This window comes from Podospora anserina, chromosome 7 (genome assembly GCF_000226545.1).
Source record: "Podospora anserina S mat+ genomic DNA chromosome 7, supercontig 1".
NCBI classification, from domain to species: Eukaryota; Fungi; Ascomycota; class Sordariomycetes; order Sordariales; family Podosporaceae; genus Podospora; species Podospora anserina.
Window position 1 is genome coordinate 1,839,429 of NW_001914854.1, and position 23,251 is coordinate 1,862,679.

Below are 23,251 nucleotides of genomic sequence, written 5' to 3' on the forward strand. Positions count from 1 at the left end.
CGAGTAGCTGTGACTTGTCGCTAGCCACGACTGCAACTCTGGCGCAGGTATCCGGAACACCCGCTGCTCTTCCGGGGGTCAATTAAACCGGCCGATGCGCCGATTGTCAATGCGCTGCGGCGTGCACAGGCCCGGCAGCTGCCATCCGGCGGCACTAACGCCAGCAAGATGCGGGGTGACACCTGTGACGCAGCCTTGGTATCTTGGAGTATTGGGGTTTCTGACAGCATGTGCTTGTTTACCTGCTGTAAGTTGCTGACTTGACACGGCACAGGTGTCCACAGAAAAATTTGGCCAGATTTTGCGCCTTGCTGTCGCCAGAACGATCATTACGATGCAACGGTGATGTTTGGCTGGAGGCTATCGTGTTTCACGGTGGGCTTGGTTTCAATAGATCCGGATGATGTGGTAGCAGTGCCCCGCCGCGAGATTCGAACTCACCTAGTCGTTTGATCGAGGATCGGTTTCTTCAAACGACGGCGATAGCTTGCTGCTGGACATCAGTTTCCGACCCTGGCTCCCTGGTTCACCAACAAGCCACGCATTGAATATGATCTGCGGCGGATCTCTATCAGCATCAGGGTAAGGATCGAAATCAGACAAAGTCGGTTGTGGCATGACAAAACCATTAGATCTATAAACCGACGATTCCTCGCGTATCTGGTCTTTATGCTAGGTTGCCATGCTTCTTTTCCAGCAGATTTTGCCTTTTTTTAAGTTGGTGTGAAATTGCAACTCTGAGCATCCATCCATGACCGACATTACGGCCCACTCGGGGTCGGCCAGTGCCAGTATCTGCCCCTCCCCGAAAACAAAACCCCGGACTCCGGGCCGGCCATCTGCCAAGCATCGGACGGGGTACAGGAGCCAGAGCTCCGGCCCGAGTCAAGGGCCCCGTCTTCCGGACCCGCCATTCCGTCTTGATCAGCATTGAACTTGCATACTGACAAAGTTCTCAGCTCTCTTGACTGCAGCTGCTTCTTGCGGGGAACTCTGCGTTGCCTCATGCAGACAGAGTGTTGAGAGCTTTGATCGACAGCGGGTACGCACAGTTTCGAGGCAATCTTCAGCATGCCCTATAGCTATTTTGCCGAAGGTAGTCACATGTGTATGTCAATGGCGTAGTACCTTGCCCTAGCGAGATGGAGAGAAGCACCTTGCTGTAAGATTGAATATTCTGACTAATCTTTAGCAAAGGGCTACCTGGTGATAGGTAGTCAAACTCTCATCACTGTTCTTCTCAAGCAGAGCTTCCCTTCCGAGCTCAAATCAGATCAGATGCCGCTGCAGAATCCTCTATAGATAAGCATCAAATCTCAATATCACCAGTACTGAGGACAGAAACTAAAAACACAATTGGTGGCGAGTTGGCTACCGATGGCTGAAGTTTATTATGGAAGTGTGGTGGTGAAGCAACCTGAAAGGCAAGTTCCGCGGCCACACAGTGTGGGGGCAGGCGGCCCGACCTTACGCAAATCAATTTTCTGCGTGTGTTCAAGAATCCATCGACCTGATTCCCAAAGTTTCGCGACTGCCGCAGCCGCTCTGAACAACACCAGGTCACCCTTTCCACTCTGGAGAAGCTCCACCTCGAGAATTCAAACCATCTTCCACTAAATCATCGACCATCCCGTCGACTCTAGCCATCGACCCAATCCGTCTTTGCCATCTCCCCCTCCATCTCTGCGAGCTTCTTCTCTTCTTTCTCTACAAGCCCTTCCCCTCTCCGATCCCGATCCCGCGCCCTGGTGCACTTTCTGCAAACGCAACCGAAGCCCAGCTCCGTTGCCAAACCAGCTCTGATCTCGGAGCCGGCTTCAAAAAAAGAGTGCGTGTGCTCCATCCTCCGATCTTGCTCTCTTCCATCCAAGATGCCCCTCTCTGCCCCTCGATGCGTCTTTTTTTTCTCCACTTTCCGCTGACCTCACCATTTCCAGAGATATCCTCACTTCTCTCCGGCGCCACACAAAGCCTAGTCTCGTCCGACTCTACCCCACGCCCGCGCCGTGATTTTCCATCTCCCTCGTCGTCATCACTTCTGTTTTCTTTAATCATCACACACAAAAAAACAACAGCAATCATGTCGACAAACGGTAATGCTAATCACCACGAGCAATACGCTGCTACCGGCCCAACCACCACAGAGTCGACTCCCCAGATCGAGAACTCGCAGAGCGACCTCCCCAAGGATGAGATTGGCTGGTACTTTGTTGAGCAATACTACACAACCCTGAGCAAGAACCCCAACAAGCTTCACGTGAGTCTGCGGATATTTCTGGCGGTGCAGTGGCTTGGTGGGCTAACGGTCAATTGTAGCTTTTCTACGGCAAGAAGTCTCAGTTCGTCGCCGGTGCCGAGGCTGAGGTCACCACTGTCTGCGTCAACAGACCTGTAAGACTTTCCAATTGGGTTTGTGTTTAGGTGTTGAGCCTCTCGAAGCTAACTGTCTGCCAAGAACATCCAAGAGCGCATCAAGCAGTTGGACTTTGAGGATTCCAAGGTCCGCATCTCCAACGTCGACTCCCAAGGGTCTGCCGAGAACATCCTCATCCAGGTCATTGGTGAGATCTCCAGCAAGGGTGCCGAGCCCCGCAAGTTCGTCCAGTCCTTCGTCCTTGCCAAGCAGCCCTCGGGTTACTTTGTCCTCAACGACATCCTGAGATATATCGTCGATGAGCCCGTTGAGGAGACTGAGGCCGCCGCTGAGGCTCCAGTAGAGGCCCCTGCTGCCACCGAGGCTGCCCCAGCCGTCGAGGCCGAGGCCGAGCCCGCCGCCGAGCCTGAGGTTCCTGTCGAGGAGCCTGTCGCTGAGGAGAAGGAGCCAGCTGAGTTGGACACCGCCGCTATCTCTCAGAAGCTTGAGGAGGCTGCTGAGGAAGCCCCCGCTCCCGCTGCCGCCGAGGCTCCTGCTCCCGAGCCTGTTGTCGAGACCCAAGAACCAGTTGTTGAGGAGAAGACTGAGACCCAGCCCACCCCCGAGAAGGTCGTCGAGGAAGTTGCCGAGGAGGCGGCTGCGAAGCCCGAGGAGCCCAAGGATCCCGCACCGACCCCCGCGGCTCCTGCCACTGCTGCTCCTGTTGCCGCTCCCGCGCCTGCGAAGCCCCCCAAGCCCCAGCAGCCCCCCAAGCCCATGACCTGGGCTAGTCGCCTGGCTGCTTCTGCTGCTGCCGCGGCTCCCAAGCCTGTCATTCCCAAGGTTGCGACTCCTCCTGCTGCTGCTCAGGCGCGTGCTCCTGTTCCTGCTCAGGCCCCTACTACCGCTCCTCAGTCCACAGAGGCCGCCCCTGTCGCCCCCAAGGATCAGGGTAGCGAGTGGCAGACCGCTGAGACCAAGCGTCAGAGCCGCGCTCAGCCTGCCGCTGCCGCTACTCAGACCGAGAAGGAGGGAACCCTTGCCTATATCAAATTTGTTACTGATAAGGTGAAGGAGGCCGATCTCAAGGCCACCCTGGAGGCTTTCGGTGAGGTCGTGTACTTCGACATCAACCGTACCAAGGTAAGCGATATCTTTTTAGATGAACGTCAATGAACCAGACTAACCCAGCTGTACAGAACTGCGCCTTCGTCGAGTTCAAGACCCCGGCCGGTTACAATGCTGCTGCCGCTGCCAACCCCCACACTGTGAACGGCGAGAACATCGTCGTTGAGCCCCGTCGTCCCAAGTCGAACGCTTATGGCGGTGCCGGCTACCCCGCTCGTGGTGGTGCCACCGGTGGCCGTGGTAGCCGCGGCGGGTACGAGTCTCAGCGCAGCGGCAGCCAAGGCGGCGGCCGTGGTGGCTTCACTGGACAGGGCCGTGGTGGTCGCGGCGGTGCCCCTCGCGGACGCGGCGCTTCCCAGGCCAACGCCTAGACGGCGATTGCTGCTTAGCGCGAGTTCACAAGCTGATCAAAGACACATTTACTGTCCATGATCTTGAAAAGGTTCCAAGGTGAGCTGCTAGTGTCAACAAGCCTAGCATCCATCTTCACACGCCATACGACGGAGTTGAGGGGAGGGCGGGCATTCTTCTTGGTGCGTCATGGAGTCACGGGGTTTGATTAGTTAGGAAAGGGCAAAATGGTCAAGATTCATGGTTTTTTTTTTCTCTTGATGGCAATCTGGCGGTGCAGTGTTGTGGAGTTGTGTGTGTTTTTCTGCTGCTGTTATTCTTGTTCTCGTTGCTAGTTGGGCCGTGCATTTGACTTGCACAGGTCACTCTTTTCCCCAAACACGCCCCTTGCACACACATCACACACATATCAAAAGGTTGTCATGGTTTTGCGGCATCGTTACAGCGTTGGGGGAAACGGAAAACGGTAGCATTGTATACCTCACTGGCGGGGCGGACTGGCTGGATGAATGCGGGTGGGAAAGGTTGGTGTGGAAAAAGGAAAAAGACACGGCATGAAATGTTGACCTGGTGTACGGTATGGTACGACATGGTACGGAAAATGAAGGCAATGGGGCCCAGAAGGAGTATGCCTGAAAAGGAGATGGAGACAACCTCTACACATCACCATTACAACATTCTTCCCAATCGAGGGCGGGGTGGGCCTTGTACGAGTAATTACGTTTGGGGGGGAGAAAGGCAAAAGGCGAGGAAGGGGGACGAAGCGTGTTGAGACAGTATCGTTTTAGCTTGCTTGTGGATTGAAGGGGACCGTACGGTATGGGATAGGGAATAGTTAGTACCTTAGATTAGGGAGGTTTAAAAAGATGTGTATTGTTAAAAGCGAGATATTATTTGCAAAGATTCTGTCTCAACTTGATATGGCTGTCTTGTGATCTGTCTGGGGAAGGAGAGATATGGTGTTGGGCAAGATGTTGGATGTAAGGAAGCTTTATTTGAGTGGGCATGAAGAGAGGTGAGGCACCACCACTACAAGAGCCAAGGACTTCCATCTTGGATTCTGCTTTTGGTGATTTAAAGTCGGGGTACTTTAGTTGGTGTTTAGGTTGTAATATAAACCATGCCTCAAAAGCAAATCAATACGCCTTTTAAGTATCTTTAATAAGGTAGCTTAGTGATTATCCTTCGAGGCATGGTCCACAATATGATATTGATTAACTTACCTTTGCTCTTCTGTAGGGAGGGTGTGAATAGCCAGACGGCTAGATAAATGGACGTAGAGATATAGGCTGTGTCATCTTGACTATCTAGACATCTAATAGAGCTAGCCACTCGTCTGGCTTTTCGATCTCGTTTTTCAGATCTGTTGATTGTTATGTTGAGCTTTCTCAGCCGGTGCAATTACGGTAAAACAGCTCATCATCACTTCTTCAACTGCTTCTTTTCTTTTCTTTCCTTTTTTTTTTTTTTTTTTTTTTTTGTTTTGTTTTCGAGAACATCCAGGCAGGTAGGCAGGTGGGAGTTGTCAAGGGATGTTGTCAAAACACTGCAATGGCCGTTCCCTGGTGTTGGGAGTTAGCGTGTGTTGTATTCGTCGTCTTTTTGCGAAGTTTACTGTTGAAGCCTATATGTTCCGTTGGGTCTTCTTGTCTTGGACGTGTTCTGCTTCACGATAAAGGAGGAGGCAATCAATGCTGTTGGAGACATAGACTGGTGATGATGATGATAATGTTGGGGCAAAAAAAGAAAAAAAGCAAACGCTGGAAAGAAACAAACGCTGTTTGTGGACGGGCCAGGAGTCGAACCTGGGTCTTCGCTCAAACTCGGAAATGCACTAACCGCTGTACTACCGCGCCCACGGAATGCTAAACTTGGGACTCGGGATTGTATACTGGGCTGGGGTTGGGTTGGAGCTGAAGGCTTTGGATTGTGGATGTGGCTTTGTTTGACAGCTGGTGGACGTCGAACTAGTGTGGAAAAAGGGGGTGTTCGGAAAGGTTAAAACGCCTCCCTGTTTGGGTAATGAGAGGACGGTTTTTTGGGCGGATGGTGAGGGTTGATAAGTGCTTTGAATCAGGAGAGGGCGTTTGATATTGAGGAGGATGTATGAAATGGATTTTATGGGCGAGCGCGTGGCGAGGTGGCTAAGCGTGGTGAAAGAGCATTTTTCGAGGGTTCCGGCGTGATAAGCCAAGTAGAAATAGGGGCTTCCGAAATGTGTTGCTCGGCAAACTTCATCGGTTTTCTGTTGGGGTGATAAAGAGACAGGATCAGTTCCCAGCTGACTGGAGGCTGATGATCATTGGAGCATCGTTTTCATTCAGAAAACGGCCACGAGGGCACGACATGTCAAAGTTCCAAGAGGTAATAGCGATGTGAAGCACGTCAGATCCTAAAGAGGCATGTATGACACTGATAACCAGCTGTGTCATGTATCAGAACCATATCTCTGCTGTGTTTGGTTGAGAGATATGTGCTAGGTACTTCTCTGTTCACAGACTCAGGCCTGGTTCAGTTCATGTAGGAAGGTTTGTTTGAGTAGTCTAGGTCTTGATATGCTAATGATTATATTTCCACAAAAGATTCTGCGGGTATGGCTGATAGCTTCTCATATGACAGCTGCCATGTCGGTCTGTGTGTCTCTGTCTTTCGAATCGGTGTAGCTGAGTCACTTCACGTCGATAAACCTCTCATCTTTCCTACGGCTACCTCGGCAGAGGCTCAGGGAGAGTACATCTGCCAGAGAAAGCAAGCCACTGATGCCCTGCTTGAACCCCAATAGTCCTATATCCCGCAGCACATGACGGTGATAGGGTGGTCGTGGTGGGTCAGGATCCGATAACGCCCCCGGAAACAAGCCAAACCCATACCAGGTAGTTACCCATCCCACATGGAAGACCGGCACTTTGGAGAGCAAACCGACGATGGCGTAAGTAGCACTGACCAGTTGCTAGTCTCGCCCGTGATGTTTCCGAGGCTGTGGGGTAGGGGCTGGTTGGGCTAGTTCCTGCGAGAGGGCGGGATGTGGGCGTGCGGCCAAAACGTTTGGGCACAGATAGTCGGGCCTGTTGTCGGAAGAGCTTGTCGGGAAAGGCTTAGTTTGTCGAGACTTGGATGGGAGAGGGAGGTGTAAGATATCTGGGTGCGCGGTGTTATCTTTGCTCCGTCTTGTTGTTTGTCTGTTGGACATACATAGATAGGTCAACCTCGTGGTTCGAGATGTCTGGAGCTTAGATGAACCTTGATGGCCAACCTTGAAGGACTCTCCTGATCTGGTGCTGATCGCCTCGACATGCTGGTATCTCGGCCTGTGACATTCAGTCCAGACAGCCGCGCGGCCAAACCATGGTTCGTACAACTCGACGCAAAACTACAGTCTGTATCCGGTAGGTGAGTGCCCATCAAGGTGTGACTCGAAACAGAATAAGGGATGTGTGTTTTTCCTGTCGAGGCTCGAAACAGCAAGCATCTCCGCTGACTAACTACGTGTCGCTGCTATGTAACCCCTGACCTGACACTGAGCCGGAGTGTTACACCACGCGGTGAGAGTTGGTGCTATTTTATACAAGCATGTTTTATGCCGTGCTCTCTGCTCCGTTGTCGTTTGTAACCTAACGGATAGGGTCAACAAACATACGTAATACGATCCACAAGAGGAGCCTTCTCCAGCCTCGTATATGGAAGTAAGCCGTCAATATCCTTCTGAAGAAAATGAGGATTGAGAGTCCAGATTTGCAAATCATGCGAAAGTGAGATCCGCCTTCCTGTCTGGTGCAAAGGTCTCCAGGCTGGATCCAGACTGGCGGAGCGATACTATCGCCAATGCTTCGGGACTTGCAAGCAGCTAATGAATTCCCAAAAAAAGAAAAAGAAACGAGGGAGCCAGCAGGGAGCGAGGCACCGAGGGAGAGAGAAAGAAAGAGGAGTCTCAAGGACCGGTCCAATCCCCCGACGAGCCGAATCATGGTTGTGTTTTTCTACTCCCACCTTCCCAAAAGGAACACCGCACACACTTGGATGAAGAAAATTGAATGTAATGAATGGGGCCCAGAGAAGGCCCACTCGGGCGGGTCCCCGCAACTGCTTGACTGCTTGACTGCTTGACTGCTTGTCATTCTCTTTTAAAAACAACTGCAGACTGCCGGTGCCGAGAGGGGAGTCGGTATCGCACACACACGGAAGGCCAGCCCCGGAGTGCTCTATCGAGATGGTGATAGATTGATCGGCAGAGGGTGATGAGATGGCTTAGAGGGCCTGTCGGTGCCGGAAGTTGTCTTCAGCTTGCGACCTGCCAAGTTCAGCTCGCTCACCCATCAAGGCCATTTCGTCCCGCACCCTGTCGATTGACCTGCCTTCTAGAAGGCAAAACTCTAGCTGGGAGAGCATGAGTGCGGCACGGGGTTGTTGTGTGCTTGGTTTGGGTCGGGGAGAGCGATGGGCAAAAAGGACGTATTAGGCGATTGGGTATCATGAAGCGTGCGGCGTAGTTTATGTAGTTATTATGTTATTATTCAACGACTGTACTCCGTACTCAAGCCAATTCTCGACGATCCCCGGCATCTGGCGCCCCCGGGTGGCATGGCGTTTCCCCTCAACCACCTACCCGGAACAGCCTAGCCTAGCTGCGCGGAATGGCTGCGAACATCCCTGTCTCGCGTGGTGATTGGCAACGAAACCCCGGTGCGCCCATCGGTCGACAGGGCATCTTCAGAAGAAGAAGAAGGCACCTTGCGGTAGGTTGGGGGTGGGGTAATAATCGGACCATGCTCAACGGGAAAGATCCAAATGAAGTCCAGAGACAACTTGCAGCCATCGCCATCTCAGCGACCCAGTCGGGTAAAAAAGAGACGGGCTCGGCGCTGCATCTCCCATCTGTTAAAAAACTGCCATCAGCAAAAGAGAGAGAGACCCAGCATCTGGTTTGTGGTGGGGAGGGAGGGAGGTTCCATCGATATTGTGGATGGAGGATGCCCAAGCGAGCGAGCCGGGTGGGTTTTTTCAGCCCCTCCAGCGGTTGTGCCAAGGAGTCATATTGGGCACATCTTCCGCTTCCCGTCATCATTTGCCCGTTGCCCTTTACTTCTTTTGCCCTCCTGCCTGCCAGTACCTTGCATTCCCTATTGCCTATTGCCTATTCATAGTGCCGCCTGTCTTTTTTTACCATTCTTTCGCTCACTCTTTTTACTCGACTACATACATTCGAATACTCACTCAAGCATCATCATCACTCATGTACAGTGTCCGATCTTCTGCAGCAGACTAACACTACGCCCACCCATTATATCATCACACACAGAACAGGTTCCCTTGCACCTCGGCTTGGGTGCTTCCCATATGCTAAGCTTTCCTGCCTTGGCGGTCTCTCCACCAATCCGATCCCTCTCAAAGTCAGACTCGGTGCATGGTAAACCCGCCAGCAAGTGTGCGTCGCTGGATTTCAAGTTCATCACCGGCCTCAAACTCTCGCCCGGGGGCTCAGCGTAGCAACCGGGCGCGCCGACTCAAGCAGCCCGACTCGTAGCAGGGAGACCACGCAAACATCGCCATCGTGCTGGGCCGCTTTTAAGGGAGTTTTACTCACCTCAGGGGAGGTGTACGGGGGTTCGGGGTGCACACGATGCCAGTGGGGGACGACTCGAGCTATCTCACAAAAAGGAGGGCGTCACCACTTGCGTGATCAGTATCACAGAAAGTGTCACGTGTCCCATGGAGCAAAGGCCTGGCGATGCCTTCTCCCAGCACAGCGGCGACGCGAGCGACGCGCCCCCATCAGGGGGGATGGGGCGCCCGCGCCGCATGTCCATGGAGGAGGATATGTTCTACCGGGCAGTCATGACGTCGCGGCCAAAGAACCCGCCGAGCTATGAGACGGCCATGCAGGCTGCTGTGGCGGCCGAGAGGAGGGTGATGGCGATGGCTGCTGTCGAGGACCAGGAAGAGAGGCTGCCCCAGTACTCATCCGAGTTGGATATTGAGGGCGTGTTTATGCGCAAGATGGAGATGGAGGACACGATCAAGCGGGCCGAGTATCGAGACTGGAGGATGGTTTATGTCGAGCTTCGGGGAACGGCACTCAACGTCTACTCGGTCAAGAAGGAGCGTGGATGGTGGTCGTCAAAGCCGGACGCACCTAACATTGCGCCTGATAATCCGCCATGGGTGAAGAAGCATGCGTTGGAGCGGAGCTACAGCCTGCTCTATGCGGATGCGGGGATCGCGGCGGATTACAAGAAGTGGGTTCAACCCTGTTGCTTCGCCATGAGATGGGATGACAGCTGACATGAGGAACAGGAAGCGCTACGTCATTCGGCTACGAGTGGAAACGGACCAGTTTTTATTGTCGTGTTTCGAGTTGAGCACATTTGTCACATGGCTCGACAGGCTTTATGCCGCCTTCAACGTGGCTGCACCCATCGATGAGCGCGATTTCCCCAGGGACTACAGCATACCACGGATTCAGAGGATACGGTTCTTGCGCGGACAACGACCGCCACCCCAGGACCATCTTGGCAGGCAACCCGATCATAGAAGACCAGACGAGAGCGACGAAGACGACAGCGAAGGGGAGGGAGAGGGCGGTGAACCACCAGATCACAGAGGTGGCGGCGGACGTGGGCCACGGCCGGCTGAATACCCAATAATGGCGAGGTTATCAATATCATCATACGCGAACGAGAACGTCGACCCGGAAACCGGAAAATGGCTGCCAGAACACGGCTGGACCATCGCCCACGACCAGCTCTACGCCCGTCTGTGCTACGCGGTACTATTATTCAAGTCACCACGGAAGAGCAATTACATTGTCTCACGAGGCAAGCGGTGGTGGGTCGACTGGGACAGCGGCAAGATGGTTCGGGTGCTGCCCCCGGCCTACGGCGAAATCGACGTCATGGGCCCATGGCAGGTCATCATGGCCGAGAACAGGAGGATATAAGCCTGTTGTCACAACGCAACTATTTCCTTCTATGTTTGTCTTGCATTATACTCACACTTGACTGTTATTTTCTTTTTATTATCTATCTATATATCTGGGCGCGGAGTTGCGGGTTTCGAATTATCGGGAGCATACTTGGGACACAATCTTTGCGTTTGCAGCAAATGGGGCATCTGGAACGGGAAGGAGGGAGGGATGTGTCTCGAGTCGGGCGAGCATTATACCATGCGTGTGATTTTATTGTTGGGGGGAAGAGGAGGAAAATGCGTTTTGCTTTTTTTGGTTGGATGTATATATACCCACGCGCAACAGATACCACATATTTAAGAGCATAATTGACCGGTTCCGGTAGCGAGACTTTTGTGTTGGCATGTGTTGTTTAATACCGCCTGGCCCAACCACATGAACTTTTATGGTGGCATGTTGCTCTGTTTTGGTTGTGCCCTCCACCATACTTTCAGTGTGCTTGATTTCATTGCTAGAGAAAACCGAACACAGCCCCTGTCTGACTAGTTCAATTACGCCCAAACGCCCCCTCTGTCGTTCTTGTCCTGTCATGGCAGCGGAGGTATATATATCCATACATGGCAAACAAAGCCCCTTATTCCCAACCTATACATCATCATCCCCCTATTTCAACCGCCCCCAACCCTTGCCAACTCCCCATCCACCCTCCTCGTCTCCTCCTCCAGCTCACCAGCCAGCACCCCCCCCAAAACCTCACTCGCCCCCCTCACATCCCCCACCATATTTTCCACCCCCTTGACCAGCCGCTCCATCTCCCTCCTCTGAGCCAACACCTCCTCAAATAGTCTTCCATTCCCCCCCCTCACCTCCTGTAACCTCTCCCCCAACCTTGTTTCCTGCTCCCTAAGGTAACCCCTTAGGTGAGCCTTAAGCACAACCTCAGCACCAAGCGTATGAGGCGGCACCGGCCTTTCCCCCCCTCCACCATCCCGCCTCCTCCCCGCCTGAGCCTCAGCTATCAACCCCTCTAGCTCATTCAGTTTCTGAATCACCTGTCTCGACTCGAGGATCCGCTCAAACTCCCTGTTCCAGAGGGTGGACAGCCGGTCGATCATCTGCCTGTGGACATTATCTAGCGTCCCTGGCGCTTTTTCTGCAATGGTTGGGAAACATTCCCGGAAGTTGGACGGGGAGAGTTTGTCGAGGGTGTGGGTTGTTGTTTGTTGGAATAGTTGTTTTAACCGCTGCGCGCGGGGGCCGGGGATCACGGGCTCGGATGAGGGTGGTAGCTGGTCCGAGGGGATTGGGTCCGAGGTTGGGTCCGAGTGGGGGGGTTGTTGATCAGGTTGGGATTGGGGTTGTTCTGGTTGGGATTGGGAGGGTGGTTGTGGTTGTGCGTCTGGGGCGGGGAGCATCTCGACGTCTTGTTGTTGGTCGGGTTGCTGGTTGGGTTGGGGTGGTGGTGGTTCAGACATTTTATAGTGACTAGTATCTCAATGGGAAATAGTGAACGTGCTGATAAATGGGGTCGGAAATCGTGGTGGTGGTGGATGTTGATATCGTTAAAGAATTCAAGTGTAAGCCGAACAAGAAAATCGCGTCGCGTCGCGCAGTCGCAAACCCCAAGACAAGCATTTACCTTGGCCCCGCCCAAAAACGCGGGGCACCCGCTAAAAAGCTTCCCCTGCGCAGCCGCGCTTGGCTTCAAGACCCTGCAGCACTTGGTCAAGCCCGCCCCTTTCTTAGCCCCTTTCTCCGTCCTTCGTCCAACACGACAACTCAAAGGTGACCAGTTCCAAGAGCAGTGACATTATATTCTACTAAAAAGGTATCAACCCCTCTCTCAAATTCTCATTATAAACAAAAAAACCCAATCCCTCCCTAACATTCATCATATACTTTGACATAATAAACCCATCATCTCTACCAGTCCATCAAACCGAAATGTTATTTACAGTCCAAACCAAACATTTCTCTGACATGTCCCCCAAACCATCCCTCATATTCCCCTCCCCAAAACACAAAAACACTTTCTCCCAAACCCAAACGCCATGCCCCCAAAATATCAATAATCATCCACCGACGTCCCCCCCCTCGTACTCGTATCCCCCTGCGCCCGCCTTTCCATTCTCCTCCTCCTCCTCCGGTCGATAGCGGCGATATCCCCACTAGTAAACGTCGCCTGACTACCCCCCGGACTAGCAAGGGAACTCATCGTCACAGTAGCTGTATTCGTCGGTGGCCCCCCCGACGGCCCAGGCTGTCCCTGAAGCGGTGCCACACCCGCCGGCGGAGGAGGTCCAGAATAATAAGCCGAATCCTTTCCTCCCGGAGGCCCTCCCGGTCTCCTTCCCGCACCATATGGCGTCGACAACGGTGGCACAGAGTCATCCCTCTCTCTGCTCTCTACCCTCTGCTCGGCCGCCGATTCAGCCCTTCTTGTGCTGCTGGGTTCACGTCGATACCGCCTGTTAGTCGGTGTCTCCGTCCCAGAAGAACTGCTGACCGAGTCCTGGCGCCGGCGTCGCTGCTGCTCCCGCCGAGCTTCTTCCTCGGTCAACATGCGGAGGGTGATGTTTCTGTCGGGGTCGTCGCGGACGCCTATCCTGACGCTGGCAACTGGGTCCCCCCGTCGTCGGCGATCCTCGTCCTCCTGCGCAGCCAAGGCACTAGCTGTGGCCGCGGCGGCAGCTGCTGCTGCTTGGGGGTCTCGGATTCGACTGCGGCGACGGCCACCTCTGTTGGGAGAGCTAAAAGCGTCGCTGTCTGATTCCTGGCGGAGGAATCCCTGAGGGTCAGAGGGCATCGGTAGCATGGCGATGGGGTCGCCGAGGTTGTTTCTCGAATTTGGATGGGAAGGCCCGGAAGAATCACTTGTTGGGAAAGGCGGACCAGGTGCTGGGGGTCCACCGGCCGTCGCTACCGGATAAGCAGGCGGCGGTCCTGGATACCCTTGAGGTGGTGGACCAGTTGCCACAGGGGGAGCTGGAGGCGGTGCGACACTCGTGCCAACACTAGACGGCGGCGGGAGTCGAGAGCCAGGTGGTGCTGGATCGTATGGTGTGGTGCCCCGAGGTTCAATCGAAGACTCATCGGAAAGCATCGAGGTGGCGGTCTCGGTATACGTGACAGCTGATGGGGGTGGGCGGTTTCTGTGTAGACGTCTCCTCGACTGCTCCCTCCTTGGCGTAGCTGGACTAGAGTAGCCGTCACCCGTATACCTTGACCCTCGACGACCTGAGCGCCTATCATCTTCCTCTTCCCGGCGTCTTTCATCCTCGGCCCTTAACCGTTCCTTCTCTCTGTCATCTTGCTTGCTCTTGTTGCCGCTCATCCTATTCGCTAGCCATCCCAAACCAATGCCAGCCAAGAAACCCTTGCCTGCGCCGCCCCCGCCAGTGCTCGGTCGTCTTTCCGAAGCTCTTCTCGAGGGGCTGACATACGAAGAATAATCCGAAGTAACCACGGTGCTGTCCATTTTCGATGTGCCAGTGCGCGAGCGTCTCGGGGGCGTGATAGGGCCTCCTCGTCGTTCATCGGCAGCACTCAAGGCAGCCGCAGCCGCAACTGGGTTGGGAGCAGGAAGGATAGGCGATCGGCGTCCATCACGTTGGCTAGGTCTCCGCGGGGGCACAGTCGACTCGGTGTAACCGGTGTAGCCTGTATAATCAGTGTATTCGCTCTGGGTGAACTCGCTCCGGGGAGGAGGAGGTCTGCGGCCGCTTCGGGTCCGGCTTGGGGTTTCGGTGGACACAGCAGAATAGTCGTCGCGCCGATTGTCTTTGCCTTTACCAAACATCTTGGACATGAGCATACCAGCACCGACACCCGCGCCGGCGCCCAGAATCTTATTCATGAAGCCACCTCCACTTGCGCGACGTCGGTCAACCGGTTTCTCATCGTAATAGCTGTCGGATCGGCGAGAAGAGAGAACTGTGGTAGCAGGTCGTGTGGTTCCAGTCCGCGTGCTCGGGCTCGGGCTGCGACTCAAAGCTCTTTCCGCGTCCCGGTCCTTCTTGTCCTTGCGGCCTCGCAAAAGTGCAATGGCACCAGCTCCAGCAGCCAACGGACCCAGCCAACCCATACCTCCGCTAGGTTTGCGATCCGAAGTCACCCTGCTGCTCGTCACCCTGCTGCTCGTCACCCCAGACACAGTGGTGCCACCACCGCCTCCACCCATGACCCATTCCCGTCTTCCATAGTCCTTAAAGTCCAAAAAGAAGAACAAGAACAGCAAGAATGCCATCCAGATAGCGAACAGAATAAAGGTGTACTTCGGGGAGCCGTAGAGCGTGAGACCGAGGGGCACCTGGACAATGCCGAGAAGAACGATAGACCGTCCGAACCAGCGATGGAGATGTACCCTGAACGACCTCCTCCCAGAGAGCTTCTTGATCAAGCGGCCACCGAGAGCCTGGACGAGAATGAGTACGTAAATGGCGACGCCAATGCCATGGTGAGGGTTCGTAAGGTTTCGTGGCGGTCCAACGGCGAAGAATCCTAGCGCGAACACAACGGTGCTCAAGGCGACAGCCAGTATCTGTAGGTAGGCATGGAAGCGGATAGCACTGCCTGGTCGTGCCGTGTAATATCTCGCCAGCAACACTGCGATAGGAATAATGAAGAGGAAGGTAATGGCGGCCAAGACGCCATGCCCCAGTATGAGACTGTGGTATTCGGTAACACTTGAGAAGCGGTTGCCCATGCCTAGACGTTATCAAACCGTCCGTTAGTATCCAGCACGGTGGGTTCCCAACTGTATGGTCACATACCATTGTACCGCATTGTCTCAAAGTTCAGCCCTTGGAGATTGGGCAACAGGAATGTATTCTTTGTAAAGTCCCATGTCCCATCGCCCACGCTCAGGGTGTCGGACGAGTAGGAACTCGACCCCGGCGGGGAGAGGGAGTCTGCCGGCGCCATGGCGGCGGTGCGCGGCGACCTTTTCGCTCAAGCAAACCAGGAAGTGCCCGCTATGGGTAATTCAGAGGAATGAATGGAACAATCGAGATTTGAGATGGAAAAATGCGCAAAAACACAAAAGAGAGTGGGTATGCCGCTGGAATGTGTCGCGGTAACCGGACCATGGACGTGGTGACGAGTTCCAGCTTCCGATACCCAAAATCTGGCGGTGGACTTGGAGGAGGCTGGGATGGCGGGGCAACTGGTTGGCTTCCGATTTGTATTTCCAAGCTGCCCTTGTGCCAGCTGTGCAACTTGGTTTCGGGCGTGGAGCTGCTCGTCGGCTCAGCTGGAAAACCGGGTGGCTGGACGTCAAAAGAGCGCAGGACGACAGGGAATAACTTCAGTTTCCAAGGTGGACATCGTCATGGCCGGGAGGACTCCATCTCGAGGGAAACATTGAAGACCCTGATGCTGTCCAGCCTGCTTTGCCCACGCTCACAGAGCGTTGCTACGGAAGCGAGCTTGGACCACCTTCCCAGCCCCTTCGCGCCCCTTGTTTAGTGGGTCTGCCGTCGATTTTCTGGGGTTCTTGGCGCGTCTGTCAATTGACCTTGGTGGGGTGGCACGGTGGATGAGATAAGATAAGATGAACACTTGAATTCAGATGAATTGACTTCAGATCATCTCTCACCATTCTCCTGTCCGAGTGGACATGGCACTGACCTGATGGTGGTTAACTCAGCAAAATCTTGGCACCAATTGATACGAAATACGATTCCGACATGCGTCTCCAAGTTGTGGCTGCCGACGGCCAATCTTTGGTCTGCCCGCCCCGTCAATAACAATCGCAGCCTTGCCGCAGAGCTGCCATGGAATGGTCACCGAGGTGAGGAGGCTTTGCTTTGGATTTCCGAGGGGCATCTTGTTGGCCGAGATATATGGGCATCGTGGGCTCTTCGACGGGAGTTCTAGTCTTCACCTCTCCAAAGACCTGCTGGACACAACATCTCAAAAATGGCAGATAATACCCTTGAAAACAACATGCCTGGCTCTTCCAAGTACGCCACCCTTTCTTTCCACAAAACGGACACCATCCGCTTGTTGGGTTTCCCAGACGAGATCAAGTCAAATATGGAATCCGTGATTGCCTCGGTCTGGCAACCTGGCATTCAATCTAATGGGCCATGTGGTGAGGCATTCGAATTCAAGTTGAAAGGGAAGCCGTGGGGATACTTTGGTAGTCAAGATGCGGTTGGAGGGATACGGCTGCTTCGGGATCTTCTCGCCCTACTTTACAACCACTCCTGGGAACTTGTCACCTCGGCGATATGCAGCCGACGATATACCGCAAAGGACACTTTGATTTTCCGACGAACCTCACTTCCCTCAGCTGTTGTACCCGCACAGCCAGTTGAGTGGCTTGGGTTGGCGACGGCTTTCTATGACAAGATTCGGATCGTATATGACGCAAAGAACGACGGATGTCCAGGGACCGAGGCTGATCATGATCACCTGGGTGTCGTCATCATGAATCTCAAGAAGATGCTGGAGAGCCTGGACTACTTTGAGAAGGGTGACTGGAGCCATGATTCGTTCGAGTTCAAGTTGAAAGGCCGGCCATGGCGGTCTAGAGGTGAAGCCTCTGTCAAGATGCGGCTGATGGTCTTGTGGCTGTTGGAGACGATGGAGTCGATGGGCTGGAGAGTGTATGCCACCATCTTGCAGCGCACTGGGACTGATGAGGACCGGATGATGGATACCTGGTATTTTGTGAGAACAAGACCAAGCGGCGAAAATGTCACTTAATAATAAGTGAGTGTGACGAAATCAGACCAGAAAGTCCAGCATTCCTTCCTCTCTTGAATTATAGACAGACATATCGGCCCACGCGGCTGCCCGTCCAAGCCGTACCTGCCTGCTCATTACACGCAAGCGGGTAAGCCGGAAAGAGCGCTGTTCCAGTTGCACTTTCCTTTTTTTTTCTCCGCTCCTTGGCCACGAGCTGGATCTTGACCTTCCAGTTGCGCGTGGGGGTGAAAGATAATCACGTATTCGAATCATCAATCACTATATCCCATATCACTCGCCAAAGGCCTCACCACCGCCTACTTTGATTGGACGCAGCACAGCAGCTTCACCATCGCCGAAGCCGGAAACCCAAAATCCCTCGTGTTTTTTATGCCTCAATATGGCACCGGACTCGAGGTAACCGGCATATTGTAAAAAGAACAGTCATTAACGTATATATTTTCAGTTCAGCTTTCGCTATACAATCATTCTGGGGTCTTTTGCCCTGTTTTGTCGTCATGGGGATCCGAACGCCCAACCAACACCAAACGCCATAAGCTCAAATTCAATTTGTTTCCAGATTTAATGGTCCCGGGAATACCTTGCAGGGTATGTCGCGGTCCTCTTCGCCAACCCGGGCCTCAGGCCCTCATATCGAAAACCACCTACATCTACCCCAGAGTCTCTCCTGTCATGTCTCTGGACAAAATCGCCCCGGTCTCCCTCGCGATCTCTCGCGTACACTGGATCATCCTCCCGTCTAGGCAACCGGTCAGCTCCTAATCTCACCCGCACAGTCTCATATTGTCTATCTCTGTCATCGTGAACAGACGGACGTCTGAGCCTGTCCTCGGCCTTGGGAGCATAAGAGACCGGGGATGCACGGCGGTATACTCCGGAGCCACGCTGACGCTCCTCATACATCTCCTCCTCGTCAAAGACGTCTGAATCATAGGCACCAGTGCCGTACTCGACGACATATTCAGTACCATCATCCCGGCGCCGGTCAGTGTCTCGATCGACGAAGCTGCTCCGTCTTCGGTCCGCTGTCATGCCCGACTCATATCGGTCAAGAGGCGAGGTTGGAACAAAGCTTTCACGTCTTGCTTCCATTCCCTGGACCCGCCTTACTCCAGAATGGGGTGTTTGAAGGGGCAACGTGATTCGGCGAACAGGCTGTGTTGGAACCGGGGACTGATGTCGCAGAACTTGTGGCGGAGATTGAGGGCGACTCCTCTCTGGGAGGATGATTTGGGGCTTGGCTGCCGCAGTCAGACGCTCGGCTAGCTTGAATGCTTCTTCCTGAGCATCAGCTCTTCCTGCCTCATAGGCATTCTTCTCAATCTCGTGGACATCGACCCGCGGACGCTCTTTCATGGGAAAGAGCGGAGGCGGCGTTGGGGCATACATGCGCTCTGTCGCCATGTGGTTGCTGACCGAATGTCGTCGCCCTTTAACGACGTGACGTTGCTGTGGTTGCTGCTGTGGTTGCTTCTGATGCTGCTGTTGCTGCTGCATCATTGGCTGCACCGGCATTTGTCGCGGGAACTTGGGTGGCATACCATGCGCTGCGTTCTCCGTGAAGCGGGGCTGGGGGGGAGGGTTGTTCACAACCACATTGTTCGGCTTTCTTGGTCCAGCGAACTGAAGGTTTTCGGGAAAAGATTCCTCGGACACAGCAGTGTCTGAATCGTAATCTTCCTCGTCCTCGCTGAAGACTTCAGCTACCAGAGACTCGTCTGTACTCGGACTGTCGGGAGGATATGCAAAATGGGGAGTTAAGGATGCACGGCGTTGTGGAAGACCCTGTTCAGTGGGGTGTTGCTTCAGGATACCGGGCTTGTGGGGGGGGTGTGTTACAGTAACGATAGGGCCACCATTCCCTCGGTATTCCGTCTGCCGCTGGCCCTGGGCCGTTTGAACTTGGGGATGGCCTTGCTGTAAGGAGACAGGCCTTGGTTGGACTTGGCCTTGAACTGGAGGTCGGTAGTGTGCTTGCTGATCTCCTTGTGGCTTTCCTTGTTGATACCCTTGAGTATGTCCATGAGGATGCCCCTGAGGGTGGCCTTGCGGAAGGCCTTGCGGATACCCCTGCGGTGGCATTGGTGGTCGGCCTTGAACACCCGGGCTCTCGCCTCGATTTATGATGTTTGCTCCCGCCTGGTGTGGCGCATTCCGTGGAGCTTGAAGCGGAGGCTGGGGTGTTTGGCCGAACTGCCGGTCACCAGGCGGGACATGCTGATGTTGGTGCTGTGGTGGGCCGTGGTCCTGGCGATGCTGAGGGTGCGGAAGGGATGAAGAGTGTTGACCATGTTGCGGTTGTTGCTGGTGATGCTGGGGGAGACCTTGAGCAGGCACCTGGAATCGCACATGACCCTCCTCTCGCACCTCATTCTGGTAGGCATATCTTGGCCTTGTCGAAGGCTCTTCAGCTCTGCCATACATGAGCATATGCAGATCCACCCCAGGTTTGGGTGCGGTCTTGTAATAGGCCGTGACGCTGGTCCGTTCCTCCTTCCTCTCTCTCGAGCGAGAGACGGGCGCTCCTCTCGACTTTGACCTCTTGTCCGAGTGTCGGCCACGGTGATGGTGCTTTGAGCCCTTGGGATCTCGCTCATACCCCCTGCCGCGCTCTCTAGAGGTCTTCTCCTTCACCACAACCCAAACCCTATCTTCAATCTGGGCCACTTCGGTCTGGAAATAGTAACCGAATAACTGCTGAACCTCCTTTTGCACCGTGTTTATCTGGTCGAGGACATCCGCGTCCAGGTCGTTCAACTTGTGAAGGACCGGAACGGTGGTCCTGTTGAGCTCCCGCACCTTCGAGACGACCTGATCACTGGATGTCTCAGGCACATCTATCCGCTTAACAATCTCCCATCCGAGTCTCTTGCCAACTGGAACCTTTTCAAAGCGAACAACATACCAACGAGTGAGTTCGTCATACATCTCCTCGGCGGTGAATAGTGTCTCTTCTCGAAGATCTGAGCTAACAGCTGCAGGGGTGATGGATGGCATAGTGTGTCTAGCGATGATTGGATTCCCAATCTGTTGGGTCAGGATCGGTCCATCGTGATACCGGGTGGTGCTCGTCCGTGGGTGGATGGCATCGGTATTCTGAACAGGACGCTGTGGGGGGAGAGGCCGTCCAGCAGGAGGTATCCCCACAGGCCTTCGAGGCTCTTCGTGGAGGGTAAAGAAGTCGCCCATATTGAAAGATCTTCAGGGCGTGAGGGGCTGGGAAGGGAAGCTAAGCTCTTGGCTTTTCAGGATGTAGGTCTCGGACCAGCCAAGCACACCCAGGGGTAAACTCAAAAGGTTCAGAGGGAGAAGTAGTGTTTCAAAATTTTGAAAGGGCAAAGGGAATTCTGGTCTGCCTCTTTGGTTTGGGATGGGTGCTAGGAGCGGGCTGTGAGGACTTATACCCAGGTTTCTGGGATATGGCGATGGGGCTTGTAAGCTGACAAAAGATGCAGGCCAAATGCAATGCTAGGTGCGATTCTCTCCTAACGACACAAGTAAGGGGCGAAGTACTCAGAGTCTGGGGAAGTTGGCACATGAAGCGGCTCAGCATCAAGAACAAGCTGGGCACAGCTGCCGTGTCTTATACCTTTGCCCGGCATCTATGTACTGCAACCCAGACACTACCACACAGTTACGCAACAAAAGATCCCAACACGGAAACAGGTGTCGGTCACCCAGGCTGTATACCGGGGACGATAATGTCGTCGATCACTCTCCTACACAGACACTCTATCAAGCACGGCAAACTGCAGCAGCAAGGCGACCGTTTTGGCGCATGTCGGATGATGAACATTTTAGTTACTTCAATCTCAGGTTGGATGGCAAATGAACGAGAGAGCTACGGAGGAACAGGACAGGCAGATCATCTTCGGTACATGAGAGCTTGGTGTAAGTGACAGCTTTACCAAAAGTACCTACCTAACTTCAACCGCATGTATGGCAAGGTCTCCAGCCCTCGAGCCGCAGACACCATACTAACAGAAGTGCCCAGGAGAGAGATAACAGAAGTGGCCAGGAGGAGATAAACGCTACGTCAATCTCTCGGCTCTACCTGCATCAAATCGACAACATCACCTTCAGACAGCTTTTGCCGGGCGAACAATTGCGAACCACCCTACGACCGATTTATTGGAACGGATGCCTTACTCAGAGGCACTGCAAATTCGGGCACGAAACAGCAAGGCCAAGTCTTCTAGCCTGGCATGTTAAACAAGTCGTAGCCACAATATCGACGCTGCAGCCTTCTCACCTTCTATTCGCTCTCTCGGGGAATAGGCTGGCCACGGGCACAGCGCCTCTTGCCTTCCCCACATCTTTCAGATCTCTCCCTCTTCTTGCCCGAGCTTACGTCTTGCCGGTGTTGGATATGCCATCTCTGCTCTTTGAGAGGCCAGGATGAATACTTGTATTGAGCTGACTTTTTAGAGATATTTGCAGGTGTATTTGCGGCTCCATATTTCACTTGACAAAAGCACCATATCTTCACCTACCTCATGAGCCCTGTGCGGGACCGAAAAAGACAGCATTCTGTACTCTATGCTACCCCTCACCTGCACACCTTTCCTAGCTTCTGGATCCTACACCGCGACCAACGCTACCACCGGGTTATAAACCACCAACTTCCCTGCATAACGCCTGCAGCCTCCCGATTGCAGCTGACTTATTATCGAGCGTCTTGGACGCGCTTGAGCGTGCCTATCGGCAGATCATTCCGACGGCACGCATAACACGCCCCCATATCCTATTGCCCAGCTCTCGAGGGAGCTTTGATCTACGACGCCCGAGAAGCCTTGGGGATGGGGCACATCATGCGGGCTTGCATTGAAATAGGTGGGGGTTAGATGGCCCGCCCCCTCACCTGGGTCGCCACCAGAAGGCGAGTAGCCCAACCTACGGTAGGTGGGGAAGGACAACGGCGGCACTGTCTCAAGTTGATAAGCATACTCGGAAGTAGGGGAATATCACTGGGTGGTGATCTGACTTGTTGGCCGTTGAGCAAGTATTGGACATGATACAGCATGAGTTGGGCAATATGGGGGGAATGCAGGCGACGACCAACACATCCGGGCTGTATATCGACATCTTTCAACTGTACATGCCGGTAGGTTTTGATCCCGGACTGCATACCTTGTTTGGGAATTCCCTTTTCTCGAACGATAAGCGAGGCTCGGCCAAAGTGCGAGTTCTTACGAGATTCGGGATGCGGCTCTCTTTTGAAACAGTGTTGTAGCCTGGATTTCAGGATCATGTATGTCAGATTGGGCAGCAGTCTCAACACCATTTATACCATCGTTATCGTCATCATGACTATGAAAACCAACTATTGTCCTGATAGGTACCTCAGCACTTATCAACAAGCGGTCAAATATATGCCAGAATCTTGATTGATACACATTCGTGATAGCCTGAACATAGATTGACTGAATCTACATAGGGACTTTTTGTGCACCCTTTACCCCCTCTCCGTTCCCCCATGTTTTTCGGATCGGATCGCTGCCCGACGTGACCTGTCTGTCTGTCGCTCTGGGAAAGAAAAAGTTAGACAAGGCTGGGTGTACAAGACAATTGTTCTTTCCTTTCCCTTCCTTCGTCTCTTCCGTCCTGGGGTTTACAAGGTCAAGGTTAGTAGTAGGTATCCGGGGAAAAGGGTCATTCGCGGCGGGGGGGAGGAAGATGATCCAGAGGTAAGCGAAAAGTGGCACTTTTGTCCGACGTTTAACAGAGACAACGATGCTGGCTAACATGGGGGGGAGGTAATATAGAATTCTGGAGGGATTTCTGGTCCCAGTGGACACGACATA

At 53.8% G+C, this 23,251-nt stretch overlaps 6 protein-coding genes across 6 annotated transcripts, besides 2 other annotated features; 3 read left to right on the forward strand and 3 right to left on the reverse strand.

Moving 5' to 3' along the window:
- Positions 1–2,080: 2,080 nt before the first annotated feature.
- Positions 2,081–3,852, forward strand: PODANS_7_7110 (uncharacterized protein; the record flags this gene model as incomplete). Its single annotated transcript, XM_001908033.1, has 4 exons — positions 2,081–2,257; positions 2,317–2,391; positions 2,456–3,496; positions 3,553–3,852. The coding sequence occupies 4 exons, from the start codon at positions 2,081–2,083 to the stop codon at positions 3,850–3,852; spliced, it is 1,593 nt and encodes a 530-aa protein (XP_001908068.1).
- Positions 3,853–5,614: 1,762 nt separating this feature from the next.
- Positions 5,615–5,728: a repeat region (region duplique sur le chromosome 4).
- Positions 5,617–5,689, reverse strand: a tRNA (tRNA-Ser).
- Positions 5,729–9,610: 3,882 nt separating the features above from the next.
- Positions 9,611–10,766, forward strand: PODANS_7_7120 (uncharacterized protein; the record flags this gene model as incomplete). The annotated part of the gene is made up of 2 exons (XM_001908034.1): positions 9,611–10,065; positions 10,124–10,766. 2 exons carry the CDS (start codon positions 9,611–9,613, stop codon positions 10,764–10,766), a joined length of 1,098 nt encoding a protein of 365 aa, XP_001908069.1.
- A 635-nt stretch (positions 10,767–11,401) lies between these two features.
- PODANS_7_7130 (uncharacterized protein) lies at positions 11,402–12,208 on the reverse strand (the record flags this gene model as incomplete). The annotated part of the gene is made up of 1 exon (XM_001908035.1): positions 11,402–12,208. The coding sequence occupies one exon, from the start codon at positions 12,206–12,208 to the stop codon at positions 11,402–11,404; it is 807 nt and encodes a 268-aa protein (XP_001908070.1).
- A 590-nt stretch (positions 12,209–12,798) lies between these two features.
- PODANS_7_7140 (uncharacterized protein) lies at positions 12,799–15,438 on the reverse strand (the record flags this gene model as incomplete). The annotated part of the gene is made up of 1 exon (XM_001908036.1): positions 12,799–15,438. One exon carries the CDS (start codon positions 15,436–15,438, stop codon positions 12,799–12,801), a length of 2,640 nt encoding a protein of 879 aa, XP_001908071.1.
- A 1,214-nt stretch (positions 15,439–16,652) lies between these two features.
- PODANS_7_7150 (uncharacterized protein) lies at positions 16,653–17,444 on the forward strand (the record flags this gene model as incomplete). Its single annotated transcript, XM_001908037.1, has 1 exon — positions 16,653–17,444. One exon carries the CDS (start codon positions 16,653–16,655, stop codon positions 17,442–17,444), a length of 792 nt encoding a protein of 263 aa, XP_001908072.1.
- Positions 17,445–18,008: 564 nt separating this feature from the next.
- Positions 18,009–20,636, reverse strand: PODANS_7_7160 (uncharacterized protein; the record flags this gene model as incomplete). Its single annotated transcript, XM_001908038.1, has 1 exon — positions 18,009–20,636. The coding sequence occupies one exon, from the start codon at positions 20,634–20,636 to the stop codon at positions 18,009–18,011; it is 2,628 nt and encodes an 875-aa protein (XP_001908073.1).
- Positions 20,637–23,251: the final 2,615 nt, after the last annotated feature.